This window comes from Podarcis muralis, chromosome 10 (assembly GCF_964188315.1).
Source record: "Podarcis muralis chromosome 10, rPodMur119.hap1.1, whole genome shotgun sequence".
Taxonomy (NCBI): Eukaryota; Metazoa; Chordata; class Lepidosauria; order Squamata; family Lacertidae; genus Podarcis; species Podarcis muralis.
The window spans coordinates 1045531-1064216 of record NC_135664.1 but is presented as its reverse complement, the minus strand read 5'-3'; the positions used below and the strand labels follow the sequence as shown (position 1 = coordinate 1064216).

At 42.1% G+C, this 18686-nt stretch overlaps 1 protein-coding gene across 11 annotated transcripts in view; it reads right to left on the bottom strand.

The window, feature by feature from the left end:
- ITPR2 (inositol 1,4,5-trisphosphate receptor type 2) overlaps positions 1–18686 on the bottom strand; it is a 364184-nt gene that overhangs the window by 16746 nt on the left and 328752 nt on the right. For 7 of the 11 annotated variants that reach the window (XM_077935647.1, XM_077935646.1, XM_077935643.1 and 4 more), the window contains 8 exons: positions 18477–18560; positions 16708–16883; positions 13319–13483; positions 10386–10569; positions 9312–9404; positions 8759–8889; positions 8190–8355; positions 5640–5800 (listed from right to left, as the gene is read on the bottom strand). In XM_077935647.1, the coding sequence (XP_077791773.1) occupies positions 5640–5800; positions 8190–8355; positions 8759–8889; positions 9312–9404; positions 10386–10569; positions 13319–13483; positions 16708–16883; positions 18477–18560 (1160 nt within the window). Of the gene's footprint in view, positions 1–4943; positions 5147–5639; positions 5801–8189; positions 8356–8758; positions 8890–9311; positions 9405–10385; positions 10570–13318; positions 13484–16707; positions 16884–18476; positions 18561–18686 lie in introns of those variants that run through there. The other 4 variants (XM_077935645.1, XM_077935651.1, XR_013394522.1 and 1 more) reach the window with 3 other exon arrangements.

Genomic DNA, 18686 nt, shown 5'->3' with positions numbered 1-18686 from the left:
TCTTAAAGTCAATTAAACCACTTTGCCAAACACCCTAGACAAGAAAAGTTATTATGGAAATAGGATTGTTCATTTATAATATCACACCTGCCAATAGTCCTGATTTCTCTAGGACATGACTGATTGACAGAAGTGGCCCCACTTCCTCCTCCGCTGCCTCTGCAAGGTCTCCACCGAGGCCTGGAAGCCTACCGAGGCTGCGGACCTTCATGCTTCAGGAAGCCAGGCCGCGCTTCTGGAAGTACACTTCCAGTGCAGCACTGGCTTCCTTTTTTATTATTATTAAATTTATTGACCTTTTCCAAAAAACAAAATAAAACAATCTTTACAATCATTCTTAGTGTCATCTTATTTACATTGCGTAGAGTCACGCCTTGACTTCCTTCCTTCCCAGTTGCGGTTTTCTTAATATACATATTCTCTTACAGTTTCTTCTACATTTCTATACACGTCACAAGAGTTATGTTAACCCTGCTGTAGTTCTTAAACTTCTACAGTTGATTCCTATATATGTTACAAATTTACCCCATTCTTCTACGAACTTTGCCCCTTTTTGGTGTCGGATTTTATATGTCATTTTCGCTAATTCCGTATATTCAAAAAAATTAGCCTGCCATTCCATAACTGTTGGGATCTCCGGTGACTTCCATTTTGGGGCTACAAGAACCCTAGCTGCCACCACAGCGTATTGGAATAATGTATGATCCTCCTTTTTTATTTCGTCCCCTATTATCCCTAATAAGAATGTCTCCGGTTTTTTTCAGGAAAGTGTACCTAAAAAGTTTCTTAAGTTCATTATATATTAGATCCCAAAAAAAATTCATTTTGTCACATACCCACCACATATGGTAGAGATCCCCATCCTTACGTTTACATTTCCAACAGGCTTTGTTACCCATTTTGTACATTTTCGCCAATTTGACCGGGGTAACATACCACCGGTACATCATTTTTTCCAGGTTTTCCCTTAAAGTGGAACATGCTGTAAATTTCATCCATAAATCTACCCATTTATCGTATTCTATGTTGTAACCAAAATCAATTGCCCATATGGGACTGGCAGAGATGACTGGCAGAATCCGAGACCAGGGGAAAGAGACGGCGGAAGAAGATTGGAAGAAATTTAAAGACTATCTTAAGAAATACTGTAAAATTGTTGAATGTTAAGACGATGTTGATTCTGAAATTAAGGGGTTACTAGCTGTAATTACTATGTAAATATGAAAAGAAAGCTTAAAAATTTAATAGAAATTATGGGAAGGATTTGTTGAAGAGAATTAATTAGAGAATGGAATGCAGTAAGGAGAGGTATGGGGAGGTCGGGAAAGTAAGTTTCATGAACATAAGGGAATGAAGTTATACATGTGGTTTTTTGCTTTTTTGTATGTATTTTTGTTTTTCTTTTTTTGTGTTTTTGATTTTTATGTTTTATAAAATTTGTGAAAATGACAATAAATATCTTTTTTTTAAAAAACAAACAAACAAAAAAAATCAATTGCCCACTTTACCATCACTTCTTTTATTAACTCGCCCTTGGTATCCCATTCCAACAGGAAATTGTACATCTTGGATAAAAGTTTTGTTCTTCCTTCCAAAATTTCTATTTGGAATTTAGATTTTTTCTCACTAAATCCTATTTTTTTATTCTCATTCCATAATCCATTTACCCGATAGTATTGTAACCACCCTGTTAACCCATCTTTTAATTCTTCGTATGTTTTGGTTTTCCATCCACTCTCCATTTTTACTAATATATCTTCATATGTTATTCTCTTTCCTTCCATATTCAGTTTTTTTGTTGTTAATATATCTATCGGTGATAGCCACCAGGGTGTGTTTCTTTCTAGTAAATTTTTATTTTTCCCCCAAAATTCATACAGGGCACCTCTAAAAATATGATTCATGAAACCTTTATGGACTTTCACCTTGTTATGCCACAAATAAGAATGCCATCCATATCTATTATTGTACCCTTCCAAATCCAACAAGTCCGTGTTTTCCAAGATGATCCATTCCTTAATCCAACATAAACAGGATGCTTCATAATATAGTTTCAAATTTGGTACTGAAAACCCTCCTTTTTCCTTCTGGTCTGTTAATAATTGAAATTTGATCCTTGGTCTCTTCTTGCCAAATAAATCTTGATAGGGTTTTTTGCCAATCCTTAAACTGAGATGACTCCTTAATCACAGGGATCGTTTGAAAGAGATATAACATCTTTGGAAGAATATTCATTTTAATCTCTGCCATTCTCCCGGTCCAGGACAGCTTTAATCTATTCCATATATCCAGGTCTCTTTCAATTTCTTTCCATATTGAGGTATAATTGTCACTAATTAAATTAATATTTTTCATTGTTAACCAGATCCCTAGGTATTTTACTTTTTTTGCTACTTTAATTCCACACTTCTGTTCTAATTGCTCTATCGCATTCCTCTCCAGATTTTTAACCATCATTTTAGTCTTTATTTTATTTGTAGTCTTTGATATGAAATGTGTAAAATTAATTTTTAAAAATGGATTAAAAAATAATAATAAATAAAATAGGACTAACAACGGTGGCATTGACAGAGACAGTAGCGCCAACTTGGGCCCCAGATTATGGGTGCCCAGCACGTGTGCGCCACATCACATGATGTCATGACGTGACTTCACATTGATGCACACACATGCTTTGGCACCATGGAGGTGACTAAGCACTTTATGAGAGGGAGCGGGGAGCATGGCCAAATAAAACTGCCCATCGCTTCTGATTTGTGGTGCTATTAATGGAAAATGAGCAAGCTGTCAAGGGCACAAACAGAAGACACTTTCCTTTTCACTGCTAGGACTGGGTCTATCCTCATCTGCATTTTGGAGGAGCAAAGAATGAGGAGGGGGAAAAGAAAGCTCTGGCAATGTTAGTGCGAACTCCCTCCACCCCATTTTTTTGTATCTTTTGTGGTCTTGCTGATGTGGTGGACGGTCCCTCCGCATTCCTGCCTCAAGTCCCTTCATCTCAACTTACTTCTTCGGGAGACGGTGGCAATTATCGCCAAGTAAATGTGCGTAGGAATGGGGCTATGCCAATGCAGCCACTAATGCTGCCAGCCCAGCCACTCTCTAGCCTGCAGTTGGCGCAAGTGGTGCTGCAGCTGCCACCGGCTAGGCTGGTCCCTGGCATCCCTGCTCCCACAGCCTCACCTGCTTTTCTGACTACCAAGTTGCCAGAGTTCCCCCACCCTGGCAAGCAGCTTACACATTTCAGAGCAGATCCCCATCCCAGCTGCTGAGCTCTCTGCACCATTGTGATGATGTCGACACTTTTCTTACAGCTGCCCATTCGTGGCAAGGTGAAGGAGGCCAGGACACATGGCACCTCAATGCTGCAGGATCCAGGCAAGGGAAAAGGAAGGAACCAGTGGCCTGGGAGACTCAGTGGAGGGAATGTCCTATGTGCACAGAGCAGCAGAATCTGGTATCCTCAAATTATTTCTGATGCAGACCATGAAGCTGGGCTGAAGAATCCATCCACCACTTTTAAAAAGCTAATACCATGTGCTTCTCTTTAAACTGGACTTAGTTTAGTACAGCATTCCCACTCAAACAATATATTCCACAACATGGCTCATTCCAGGGAGAGTATCAAATAAAACCCAGCAATCTACTGCCAACATTTTAAGTCATTCAACTTCCAAAATTGGTTTTTTATACTCAAAGCATGGAGTACATAGAGGCCTTTGTGACTTTGTTTATATTTTAGGGGCTCAACTCCAGAGATCCCACCATTAGCACTAATGAAAAGTACATTAGTGCAGGGGTCAGAAAACTTTTTCAGCAGGGGGCCAGTCCACTATCCCTCAGACCTTGGGGGGGGGGGGGAGTATATCTTTTTTTTGGGGGGGGGGATGAATTCCCATGCCGCACAAATAACCCAGAGATTCATTTTAAATAAAAGGACACATTCTACTCATGTAAAAACACGCTGATTCCCGGACCGTCCACAGGCCAGATTTAGAAGGCGATTGGGCCAGATTTGGCCAATGGGCTTTAGTTTGCCTCCCCGTGCATTAGTGCATTGCACCAGTAATTTCCAACTGCGGGCACTAGAGATACACTTAATGAATTACTACTGTTAGTTCACATTGAAATAATGAAAGAAAGGGTGGGTGAAGTGAGGAAGAATAAAAGCCCAATGCTTCCTTCAATAATGTGAAAGTGCTACTAAACAATATTAAAATTGATTCACATTTGTGACCAAAATCTGCAGGTGATAAAATGGCAGGGGAAGCCATTTAGCCAAATATTCTCCAGGGAATGATACAAGATTCAAAATTATGCTAGATTTGCCCCCAATATTAATTTTTGTCTTAATCCAGTGCTGGTGTTTAATCTTTTCTGTTCACCACTTGCATGTTTTAAAGGGATCCATGAAAAATATGCTTGTGAAGATGTTGCCCATTGGTGAAGGTCTTAGATACAGCTAGGTTAGGAACCTAGGACACTGCCTTCTTCCTGATCAGATAATTTGTCCAGGCAGCTCAGTATTGTATACTCTTGACTGATCTGTAGTGACTCTCCAGGGCCTCAGGCACAAAGGGATCTTTCCCATCACCTGCAACCTGCAGTCCTCTTAGCAGGAGATGCCAGGCACCGTAACCAGGCAACTTTTGCATGCAAAGTATGGGCTCAATCACTATGCTAAGGCCCCTTAAGTCAAGTTAAGAATTGACAAATCAAGCAATAAAAGATCAAGATGATGTACATGAGTCTAACTGCCTCCATGTGCACCAAGTCTAACACAGTTTCTTACCCTTCAAGGCTTTTACAGATCTCTCGGGGTGGGGGTGGGGGGGCTGAAACGCAAGGAAAAAGAAAGGTCTGACCTTTACAACTACAATTTATCTGCATGAAGTGTGTCAGAAAAACAGCAGCTGTATCTTGGGAGTTCCCAAGTCTCCTACCTCCAAATAGCTGCATCCTTGGGACAATGAGGCTTGCACACAGAGTGACTTCAAAATGTCTGGACAGCTTTCACAGGCTACCAAACTCAGTTTCATGCTGTTGTCATTTTTGCACATCATACTATTGGAATAGTTCTATGCATTGCAGATGTGGAGACCTCTATTCTTTCTTTGTACTGTTGCTTGGCAGTGGGCATTTTTCTCTTTTATGAAACATCAGCCAGTGATTCAGGACAAAAAAAAAGGAAACTTACAAACTGGATAAGCATACTGAGTATGAGAGTGCAGGAGCCTGAGGGTAACTGTGAACTTTGCCTTCATATTTTCATTATGCCCAGTGCTGGGCCTTTGCCTTGGGTTACTGCAAATGCATTTAAATACCTTTGTAACTATACAGTTGGTGGCTTCTCACAGTTCTTGTGGTTGTTGTTGTTTATTCAATGTATATACCGCCCTTTATCTGAAGATCCAAGGGCAGTGTACAACGATAAAACATAATTTACATATCATAATAATGAAATCCAATAAAACTATCACAGGAAAAATTAATAATAACCATCCGTCCCCCCACATTAAAAGGCCTGGGTAAAGAGGACGTTTTGCACTTGGTGCCTAAAATATGTAATTATGGTGCTAGGCAAGCAACACCTGAAAGGCCCACCTCTCTGAAGTAAGACTTATATAAAAGTGACTCACCACAATCATTTGAGCCACATAACTTTCGGGACCAGTGTATTCTGTTGGGTCTTTCACTCTGACCAGAACTATGAAGTATAAATAGTGCCACATGTTGTGTTCTGCCTTTATGTGCTCCTCAAAGGAAACTGTCTTATTATCAAATTTGTCTCGCTCAAGCCCTGCAAAAAAGGAGACACACACCAAAAATATTTCATCAGTTCCATCATCTTGTCAACACTTGTCTTAATTACAAGTTCTTTTTTAAAAAAACTACCACACACACAAACACACACACACACACACACACACACACACACACACAGAGTGTAAAAGCAGAGTCTTCAAGACCAACAATTTTATTAAGGCATATATCAGATATGATATTTATTTCTAGTATTTGTTTTCCGTCTTTGCAAAAAGAAAAAAGAAAAGGCTCCAGATGATGTACAATAAGAAAGAAATCTAAAATAAAGGGGATGGAAATGAAGATAAAATCTACCAGGCTGCCCAAATGCTCACTATCCAATTTCTCAGAGGAATAGCTTCTATAACAATAGATGATGACGAACAAGTGATGATGTTGAGTTTCAGGACTTAGGTTGGTGACCTGGGAAACAGCAAATGTTTTATGATCCGAATGAAAATCCCTTTGAATTTCAGCCAGGATTATAAATGTTGGGATCTTTGCCAAATATCCCCTTTCCCTTCGTCCTCATCCCCTGAAACTTACCTTTCAGCAACAATGATTTTGTGAAAGTGGGAGCTGTGTGCTGGGCCTTCACCAATAGAGGGCTGCTAAGTATTTGAAATGAGCCAGAACTTTCAAAGACTTCAGATAACTCTTAATAAGAATTCTCTGAAAATGCTGGAAAGAACAAGCCAATTCAGAAACAAGATGGGGAAAGTTTGCCCATCTCTAGGAAGACTCAAGCACTCCACTTTTTGGCTTCCACAGTAAAAAGGTAAAGGGACCCCTGACCATTAGGTCCAGTTGTGACCAACTCTGGGGTTGCGGCGCTCATCTCGCTTTATTGGCCGAGGGAGCCAGCGTACAGCTTCCGGGTTATGTGGCCAGCATGACTAAGCCACTTTCTGGCGAAACAGAGCAGGGCATGGAAACGCCGTTTACCTTCCCGCCAGAGCGGTACCTATTTATCTACTTGCACTTCTGACGTGCTTTCAAACTGCTAGGTTGGCAGGAGCAGGAACCGAGCAACAGGAGCAACTGCCGACCTTCTGATCGGCAAGTCCTAGGCTCTGCGGTTTAACCCACAGCACCATCTGCATCCCTGGCTTCCACAGTATTTCAACCTAAAAATTCTAATATAAGCATAACTGAGACTTCCATATACCTGTCTTGTGTGTTCAAGTGTTCCATGCAGACTAGCTTGCCAATGACCCTACTTATTTCTAAGATTTATTACCTGCCAAGGTAAAGTTAAAACACCACCAGAATACTTTTTTTAAAAAAACCACACAACAAACCAACCAACTCATCAGGTAAATTTACACTTTTCAAGAAGCCTACAAAAATATTTTTTAACTGTCAAGGGTAAGGGTAAAAAGGTGCATCTGCAGCATATTGCAAAAGCTGAATAATGATGATTCTAGACACATCTCTGTAGGAGCTACCACAGAGAAAGTCCTCTGCTGAGCTCTTTGCCACTCCTTGAATTCCCAACCTTAACACCCAGGGTAGTCTCTGGGAAAGGAGGAAGTCTTTCAGATATTTGTGGCCCACATCATGTGGGGCTTCAAATACCAATGTGAGCAACCTGAATTGGGCTCAGAAATAAACTGGCACCCAGTGCAGTTGATTTAGAATAGGAGTTATTTGGGTTCTAGAGATCACCCCAGCCAGTAACCTTTCCACTGCATTCTGGTTCCGCTGAAGTTTCCAAAGCATCTTCATTGGCATTGCAATTTGAAGGTTGCAAGACCACGGAGAACAGTGGCCATCATCTCTGTCTTAAAAGGGTCCATAACTAGTGAGCCAGCTGTAGCTGGAAACAGCCAATCTTAGTCACCAAACCCCTCTGGACCTCCAGTGATAGTGCTGGTTCCAAAAGTATCACTGTTAATAATCTGCTCCTTCAAAGGAAGTGCAACCTTGTCTGGAACAGGTCATCTCCTTACCTTTTGGACCTGAGAACATGTAACGCCTCTATCTTATCTGGACTGGGCAAACTGTGATGGTTTGGGCAAGGGGTTGATGAGGTGTAAAGCAGGGCTTGCCAAAGGGGTTGGGGTTGGTGGGGGTGGGTAGGTGGGGTTGGCGTGCACAGCTTGTACGTAAACAGGTCTGAAATAATTCAGTTACATACATGTTGTTTGGAGAACCAGACCACAGACCCTTCATACTGGATTAATCAGGTAATAACTGAAAGCACCCGAACATAAGTTATTAGTAGCAATGACAACACAAGACTAACTTAGGTTCTAGAGCAAGTGAACATCGATGTGACATTTTGACTGCCATTTGGTTTACTATCGGAAAGGAATAAGCTTAAATAAAACTCTTTAACACTGCTTTCCCCTCACCCAATTTAATAGCTCGCTAACACATACCACAAATGAAACAGGTTGTCTTCAAGATTTCCTCTTTTTTTTGTTTTTCACTTCGGAGATCTGCAAATGTATCGATTATGACTCCAAAAATTAGGTTCAGGACAATAATGATGACAATGAAATAAAACAGGAGATCATAGACAACTCGAGCAGCAAAGAGGGGTTCCTGAAATGACAATAATGTTTCTACGTGATGTCAATTTGCACCCAGCTGAGAAACATTTACTTTGGATCATCTGTGTTTTCAGAGCATCCATTCATGCCAAGCAATTACATCCTGTTCATTTTATGTTGATGCAGCGGGAAATATGTATTATATTTCCACATTAAAAAATAAACCCCACCCCACAACTACCCATGGTTGTTCTGTTGCATCTGGTTTGGTTTACACTGATGAATTAGCTTGGTGACATGAAAATCTATTAAGTGAATATGGGTATTATCCAGCCAAAGCAAGGAATGGGATCAAGGCACTCCCTTTAAAACACTCCAAATAAAATCGAAAGGCATCTGTCTGTCTATCTATCTAGCATGCATGAGCATGAAGCTACATCATACAAAATGCTTACATCTTTAGAAGGCTTTCGGAGCACATCACCCACTCCACCACCATTTCTCAGGCCCTGGTTCAGAACTGTCACAATACACATTAGTAGAGTGTCACATGTCCTCTCAATCCCATCCTCATCTGGTTCTTCATCTGTGGATGGAACACATGTATGTACATGATACAGGACTCCACTAAGCTTTTGACTAATGGCAGAACTAGACAAATGTAGAGAACATGTGGTTGCTGCCAAACTGGCAGACAAACACCTCCACTTTCAGTAATGAGTGGTAGAATAAAATGCCTGACATAACACCATTGTGTTGAGAATTTCCCCCATCCCTTCAAGCTAATGAAATGATGCACTGACAGAGAAACTCTCCTTGTGATTATGTAATACCCTTTTTTTTCCCCCTGGACATTATGCAGAGACAGGGCAGAGGAGAGGAGGATACACATGGTGGCTGCTTTTAGGGGCAACTATGTGTTCTGCATATAATCTCATTTTGGTCTAACTAAGCAGCAGATACTTGCTCAGGGAAAAACAGAAAATGTTTTGTGAGCATTCTACCAACCTAATTTTAAAGCTGGTATTGTAGTACTACAGTTCTCCTTTGAACATGTATCCATCATTGCTGTTAATCTTGTGGTAGGAACAGTGCCACTTTCTGAGAGAACAAAGAACAAAATGTTGGCAATGGAATGATTTGTTGCAAAAATATATGTTCAGGGTATCAGCAGACACATTAAAAATTAAGACAGAAATAGGCTGACAATTTCACATTTTGGAACCAAATTTCGGTTTCAGATATACTCACTTGATCAAGGACCTAAATTTAAATACATTGCAAAATCTGTGGATAAAAGTCTTTTGTTGCTTTATTAATTTGTACGAGACAGCTTGAGATATATCTCTACCTTTGTTTTACTTAACAACAATTATGTAAATAACATTTGAACTCCCAAATAATTGTGTGTTCTGGCCATGATAAAACCCACAAGTCACCAAATCTCTCACTTAGTGTCAGAAGAAACAATGAAAGAAGACTGTTGAGGAAGAAGACTAAAGCACTGGCAGTAATGAAGAGATCAGGGTTTCACATTTACAATATATCACAGGCATTTTACTGTTGCTTCTGCCTAAATTACAGAACTGACATCAAACAGAACTCCATCTAGTTAGGATGAAATATATTCAAAGCTAGAAACAACTGTCAGATATGAAAATAACATCAATTTTAAAAAATCATTAAAGTATTCACAAAGAATGACAAGGAGGACACTGAGCTGAGGCATCATCTTTTTAAATCCAGAATATTTAAAGAGTTTCAAGGATGAAAACATTGTTTGATTCTCATTTATAAATATGTATGGAGTTGAGTAAAACACTAATTTAACATTTCTAAAGTGAGTAAACGACGTATATATCAGCTTTATTTGATCAAACACCTATTTTGCCTTATGCATCACAAATGATGAATCTGTGCTGAAAAGAAAGGATTTGAAGGAGCAAAGTTCACAAAATGATACTACCCAAATAAGACTCCATTATCTATCTAATATTCTGTTGTCACTGGAATGGAGATGGATCCTATCTGGAATTAATAATACACTACAGTGGAAACAAGTTTTGCTAGTAGGAGCAATACCTGTGATAGGTGTTCTTTCCACCTCCATGATGAAGTCATCTTTCAAGAACAAGAACCCAACAATGGAGAAGAGATACACAAGGATGAGTGCTAATACTGCAGTCAAAATAATGGAGCGTCCGTTCCGCGTAACACTTTTTATTACATTCAGTAACGTCTCCTCTCTGTACACCAAGTCAAATAACTGGGGGGGGGGCAACATAAAACAGAAAAGTGATCAGCAGAGCTCCTTAAAGTGATTGCCACCTGAACTCAAGTAATGCAATAGTGCAGACATTTTCAAACTCTGATCTGGGGGATCCCAGGATCAATTAAAAACTTACAGATTTCTCAATGAGAAAATCAGTAATGCAGGACAAGCTTCTGTGAAAGGCAGGTTGCCCACCAAGATCTATCCTCCCTGCCTATGTGCAGCCACGTGTCTGCTGAGTGTGTTGTAGGATGCACTCTCATTTCTGACTGAGTAATGCAGGGGACTAACAGATAGCTCAGTGCTTTGCATGAACTTAAAAACCACTGCATTAGAGGAATAAGCAGCACAATGATTTCAGCGGGCATTGTCCAGAGCTGGCCCAAGACACCACTTTCTGTCAATTCACATAACTAATCCTAAAGCATTAAGATTTTTCCATGGCATACAAATTGCTTTATGTTAATGATATTAAAGCAATCTTAACACCTGTAGGATTATTTTGTATAGTTTTTGTTGTTGTTGTTGTTTTATGCGGATGACTGCTTGTTCTTAGCTCTCTTGAATATTGGAAGCAGTTGGACAGAAATACTTAAACCAGCAAGTAACCACCTTCTGTATGGCTCTCTGTTATAATGGGACAACAAAACAGTATGGAGAATATCATTGCAATCCATCACAAAGAGGTCCTAGGCGCACAAGTTTAAAAAGTGGAAGAAAAAAATGGGACTGGATAGACACACCATATGAACACCTTAGAAAAAATATTTTAAAAGAACTCCACCTGAGTACAGGTGCTTTAATCATGTAATAACTAGTAATGCAATAACTATGATTATTAACAAATCCAGTATTATGGGTGAATCATCAATACTTAAAATGAAGATAGTCAAAGTGAAACAGGAAGCCTTTAGCTGCATGGTAACAGAAGAAGCAACTTAAAAATGCTGCAGCTCCACCAGTCTCATTGACTGCCTCCTGTAACTACCTACTCTTATGCAGCAAACTAAAGTTAGAGGTAAAGGTACCCCTGCCCGTACGGGCCAGTCTTGACAGACTCTAGGGTTGTGCGCTCATCTCACTCTATAGGCCGGGAGCCAGCGCTGTCCGCAGACACTTCCGGGTCACGTGGCCAGCGTGACAAGCTGCATCTGGCGAGCCAGCGCAGCACACGGAACGCCGTTTACCTTTCCGCTGGTAAGCGGTCCCTATTTATCTACCTACTTGCACCCGGTGGTGCTTTCAAACTGCTAGGTTGGCAGGCACTGGGACCGAGCGACGGGAGCGCAACCCGCCGCGGGGATTCGAACCGCCGACCATGCGATCGGCAAGTCCTAGGCGCTGAGGTTTTACCCACAGCACCACCCGCGACCCATGCAGCAAACTAGACCATGGCAAAAGCTTTAAAAATCTGCCAATGTTGCTACAGCACTGATGGATGCACCAGGGATGTATGGGATGGGTCAACTGCGAGCAGGAACAAATGTGTTCAGACCCTATGAGTGTTATAACACAGCAAAATGGAGCTCCTCAGCAACCTTCAAAGCCAAGGAAGGAAGGGGAGGTGTCCTGGTGATGGGCGCGGTGGCCTGGGATGGAACTCCCAAGTAAGTAGGGATTTCCCTGTATTCCACAGGTGAGCTGCAGAAAGAATGTGGTTGGTCAAGTGAGCCATGGACTCCAAAAGGTTGAAAACCTCTATACTAAGGGATAAAGACATAAGGCTGGCTCAAAACATTTTGGCTACTCAGGTAGAAAACCCAAATGGCATTCACTAATATTGTATGTTTATTTATTATTAAATTTATATCCCATCTGTGCACTGGATAGCTCAGTTGGTTGATAACACCAACGTTGCAGGTTCAATCCCCATATGGGACAGCTATATATTCCTGCATTGCAGGGGGTTTGAATATATGATCCTCAGAGTCCCTGTTCTATGATTCTATTATCCAAGGAACTCAAAGTGACATACACACTTACCCCCCCCCCCTCCATTTTATCTTCACAAATACTTTGTGAGGTACTCTGCCCAAATCCAATTCAAATACATATTACTACACACGGGCTCAGTACCCTTTCATTTCAATGGCACTTTGCCTACTTGCCTAGTAGGCAAATCTGTTACCATGCAGCTAAAGGTTTCCTGTTTCATGAGCATGGAACTGATGCTCATGCATCAGATCTGTCCATCTCCTCCTCTGTCACCATGAACAATGCTCTAGATCTGCTGCCTGAGATGGCAGCCTCACCTTCCTTAATGATAAAAGTGATACGATCTAATATTATGGCTTCATTTCCAAGCATCTGCAGAGATGCCTTCAATGCATGTGTTGTATTCCACAAAAAAGTACATTCTGCAAACAGAGGTGAATAATACAAATAAGTAGAACATGGTTTTAAGTTCTTGTTTAAAGAAGGAAGAGGGAACGTCAGTTTAAAGAATGATGTTCTTTAAACTTGCATCACTACTATTGCTATTAATCAATGGTATTAAAATATGTACATCTTTTTTACCCACACAAACCAATAAGAAACACATCCTTCATGGTGTCAATCATCCTAAGATGATTGAATTGTACATCTAAAAATGCAATATGGTCGTGACTAATGACCAACATATGTGGACAAACACAAGCGTCATACAAATAGTGTCAGAACACCAGGATTGAGATCTAACATGAATCAAATGAGTTGTATTTTTCATTTTGGCAAAACAGCCACACTCCAGAGATATACTCACCAGGAAGCTGTAAAAGAATTCATGCACACAGAGTCCCAGCATGCAGACAAGGACATAGGCAACGTGGTAGAGGAAGGCCATATCCATGATGACTGCTCTGTATCCACGAGTAAATGTGCCTCGATTCCCAACAAAGCTCACCAAAAATACAATCTTGTTACAAAGCTGGGGGAGTGGACAAAAATTGCTATGCTTCAATCATCTGAACCATATCTCTTTAGAATATCACACCAGGAAAACATTTAGAATACAATATTAACCATATTATTACCATATTATCCCCCCTCTTTATATATAGTCAATCTTCATTTTACATGGGGGTTACCACTGCACACACTGGTGGAGCATGCATAGCGCAGAGGTTTTATTAAGCGGATTTTCCAACTGCACAAATTCCCTATCAGACACCCCACACTAATTTGTGGTTGTTTTTTTAAGGCTATAAGAGTCAATAGTTCTTATCTACTGATGATTCATTTATTAATCTGCCTTAGTTTATTAACTAACAGGTACAAAAATAGAACTATTTTAAGGGTATTTACAAGGAGGTGACAAAGCATTACTGCTCAGAGATGGAGATGAAGAACTGGAGGTTCTGGCCAAATTGAAGTTTGGTTTAAGTATGGAAACTGAATGCATTCCACTTTTCTATAATTTGTGTACATGCTGTCCCTGCATTTAAGTGCTTAATAATCACATACGTTTAGCGTGACCATTTGTCCTCCCAAGTTTTTCCAACTCCACATTATCAACCGTTCACATTTCCCCCCCAACACCACATATTATCTCCAACTGCCCCCCAAAAAACCTTGACCTGGTGGGGTGAAGCTGTAATGCTAGCTTCCTGGTAGTTATGTTGCTGCTGTTTACCAGGACAGAGAGAGGTGAAGTGGTGAAGTTGGCATGGTGAGGGCACACCAGCAGAAGCACTGGATTGACTCCACAAGTGTGCCTGCACTGCGCTGACCTCCCTGGCTCCTTTGCTTCCCAGTAAGTAGCAGTGATACAGCCACTGGGACATTAGTGATGGGGCTCCACCCCACCAGACAAGCAGCTTTTGACCAGGAGAAGCATTGCATCATGGAAGCTACTACACTGGCAGTTAGAGCTGTTTCTGTTTCAGCAAAGGATCCCCATGCCCAGTTTGGTGGTTCTACAGATCTCAAATGAGCCAATGGAAAGAAAAGCATATCACAGTTTAATTTCAGGGTTTTAAACTCCATAATGAAATGGACAAAGTAGGCCTAGGAATGTGCTTGCAGCCCAAATGTGTTCGCCCTTCCCTTTTCTTTGAGTTGAGGCTTGAAATTGAACAGATTATTTGTATACCCTACTACCTTAGTTTTTTAATGGCCCAAGATGAATGGAAAAGAGACAAACAGCCAACTTTATAGATAAAGTGATTATTGGAAAACTCATTCTGAATCTGACCAGACGCGGGTTAGAGCTCAATGTCAAGCCTACCAAGTGGCGATAATGACAGCGAAGAGGACCTTCTTCACTGCCTCTATTGCATCTGCAGAAAACAGCAGCAGGAGACTCCTTCAGGTGGTTCACAATGTAACAGAACCACCTGTGTTATAGACATGGTATGGACCCCAAGATCTCCTGCAATGATTTTGCAGTTTTTTGCAGATAAAGTTGCTCAGATTTGGAAAGAGGTAGACTCTACCATAGGAGCAGGGCCCGGGTGGGAATGTGCTAGAGTCCTGTCCATTCAAGTTGCACGGGGTCAGTTCCAACCTGTTACCTCCGAGGATGTGGACAGGTTGCTTGGACAAGTGAAACTGACCACCTGTCTCCTTGATCCTTGCCCATCCTGGCTCATAAAAGCAAGCCAAGAAGGACTGGGCGATGGGCTCTGAGGGTGGTGAATGCTTCCCTCTGTGAGCGAGCCTTCCCAGCCACACTGAAAGAGGCAGTTATTAAACCGCTTCTTAAAAAAACATCTTTAGACCCAGCCAATATGGCCAACTATTGCCCAGTCTCAAATCTTCCATTCTTGGGCAAGGTGATTAAGCAGGTGGTTGCTGAACAACTACAGGCACATCTGGAGGATGCGGGCCATTTGGATGCCTTCCAATCAGGATTCAGGCTTCATCATGGGACTGACACTGGCTTGGTTGCACTGGTCAATGAACTCTGACAGGCCAGGGACAAAGGTGAAAGCTGTTTCTTAGTTCTGCTGGAGTTCTCAGCGGCTTTTGACACCATTGACCACGACATCTTTCTGGATTGTCTAGAGGGGCTGGGGCACTGTTATACAGTGGTTCTGCTACTTCCTCCTGAGCCGTGTCCAGAAAGTGGTATTGGGGGATGAGTGTTTGGACCCGTGGGCTCTCACTTGTGGGGTGCCTCAGGGTTCCATCCTCTCTCTGATGCTCTCTGATGCTTCTTGTTATCTACATGCAGCCGCTGGGAGAGATCATCAGGGGGTTTGGGCTGGATGTTCATTAGTGTTCATGCGGATGATACCCAGCTCTACCTCTCTTTCAAATCAGAACCAGTGAAGGTCCTCTGTGAGTGCCTGGAGGCGGTTGGAGGTTGGATGGCGGCTAACAGATTGATGTTGAATCCTGACAAGGCAGAAGTACTGTTTTGGGGGGACAGGAGGCGGGCAGGTGTGGAGGACTCCCTAGTCCTGAATGGGGCAACTGTGCCCCTGAAGGACCAGGTGCGCAGCCTGGGAGTCCTTTTGGACTTGCAGCTGTCCATGGAGATGCAGGTCAATTCTGTGTCCAGAGCAGCTGTTTACCAGCTTCATCTGGTATGCAGACTGAGATCCGATCTGCCTGCAGACTGTCTTGCCAGAGTGGTGCATGCTCTAGTTATCTCCTGCTTGGACTACTACCTTTGAAGGTGACATGGAAACTTCAACTAATCCAAATGTGGCAGCTAGACTGGTGACTGGGAGCAGCCGCAGAGACTATATAACACCGGTACTGAAAGACCAACATTGGCTCCCAGTACGTTTCTGAGCAGAATTCAAAGTGTTGGTGCTGACCTTTAAAGCCCTAAATGGCCTCAGCCCAGGATACCTGAAGGAGCATCTCCACCCCATTGTTCGGCCTGGACACTGAGGTCCAGCACCGAGGGCCTTCTGGCGGTTCCCTCACTGCGAAAAGTGAAGTTACAGAGAACCAGGCAGAAGACCTTCTCAATAGTGGCACCCGCCCTGTGGAACACTCTCCCATCAGATGTCAAGAAAATAAACAACTATCTGACTTTTAGAAGACATTTGAAGGCAACCCTGTTTAGGGAAGTTTTTAATGTCTGATGCTTTATCATATTTTTAATATTCTGTGGGGAGTTGCCCAGAGTGGCTGGGGAGGCCTGGCCAGATGGGCGGGGTGTAAATAATAAATTGTTGTTGTTGTTGAAGTACTTACGTTAGCAGCACCAAGAAGGATCAATGTAGGCCCAAGGCCAACAGTGTATATGGACCTGAGCATTACAGACACCAGAAATGGGCGAATACCAACAGGTTTAGGGAAGAAGAAAAGCAGCAATGTACATATGCCTACTGCTATCCAGAGAAGAACTGAAAATAACGGAGAAAGTGTGCCTAGAAAGAAAAAGAAAGAAAGAAAAAGTCATTATAACTTTATAACGTAAAAACTGTATTACTGATACAATACCAGTGTCCTGTCCAACTCAGTATGTATAGGAAAATTTGTATTTACAGATTTATACTTTTTCAGTCATAATGATGTAGAAGATAAAATGAGCAAGATGGCAACAAGGCTGGGAGCCCTTTTCTTGTGCTTTTAGTAGTGCCTTGATCCGCAGACATATTTTTCCTGCAATGAAATGATTTCAGCAGATAAAGCTGTGGCAAAAGCACTAAACAGGCTGGGCCATTCCCAACTGCAGGTGGGTACCTATCCTGTAGGTAAGTGAGTGTGGTTGTTTCTGGAACACAGTCAGAATCCAGGAGCTGTTGAGGAAGCTACTAGGCTCGTTACACCAGTGTTTCCCAACATTTTCCCAACCATGGTCCCCTTCCGACCTAGTTTCCTTGGGCATAGCCAAAGGGGGGTGAGGGCAGCTGTCCCCCCAAATATGTAAAAATCAATACAAATTAATACAAGTCTTAGGTTCTCCCCCCCCCAAAAAAAATTCTGGCTACATCCATGCCTCCCCATCCTACGGGTAGAAAGGTAGCTATTTAAATGTTTTGTTTGTAAATAGAACATGTTTTATTTATATATATATATTAATTTATACAAAATACAGTTACATAAAATGATAGGAACATAATGAAATATTGTTGAAGCAGGAAAACATAGAATCATAGAGCTGGAAGGGACCCCAAGGGTCATCTTTCGAGTGCAAACCCCTCCAGCGTAGGAAACTCAGCTAAAGCATCCATGACAGACGACCATCCAACCTCTGCTTAGAAACCTCCAAGGAAGGAGAGTCCAGAACCTCATGAGGAAGATCCATCTTCCATGTATTATAAAAAGTAAATAACACTTATGTGACCCCAGTTATTTGACACAGAGTGGGAAAGCTACAGATACAGTCCAAAAGGTGCACAGGGAGTTCTGTATATATGGGGAGGGGGGAATTAAAAAGCTAGTGGTCCTCACTGACTTGGTGCAAAAAAGATATTGCTATCTGGAGGAGTCCTGGTTGCCTAGAAAAAACACTATAGCCCCACCCTTAACCTTACTCCCATAAGGCCCACTGAACTCAGTGCGGCTTTCTTCTGAGTAGACACTTCATTATTTGCTACAGTAGATGCAAGCCAGCAGCACCAGACGACCCCACTCAGCTAGACGCCAGCCCGCACCTTGAAGAGCCGGGCCGACGCTGCCGATGGGCCCTGCGCTCCTTGGCAACATCCGAAGGCCCTGATCTGCTTGCATGGATTGCACCCCATGCCTTGCAGAGTCAGGCCTAGCACTGGTGGCAGCAACAAGCAGCTCTGGCTCACCCAGCCCTACCCATTGCCAGCCCACCTGACCTGGGGGTTCTGGATTGCAGGCTCTACTGGTCAAAAGGGGAGCCTCAGCAATCACCCTCTCCCACCGGAAAGAAATCAGGATTGATTGGCCAATCAATCAGGATTTTAAAAAAAGAAGAAAAAATGTTCTTCTTCACTTCCCTCTGTGGTCCCCATGCCTCGTGCTGTGGCCATTTATGCAATTTTTACCTGTGGCCCCCTTGGAACATCCTGGGACCCCTGCTCTAGGAAACACTGCTCTACACCGCCATCCCTGATGTGCCTTGTGCTGTGCTGTAATAAATAAACAAAAACTGCAACCTTGGGCTAAGGTCAAGCGAATAGTAGAAGTGGATACAGAATGGACTCATGCATGCTTCGGTTCATAATAAAAGTAGAAGTGGATATGTTTATGTGTTG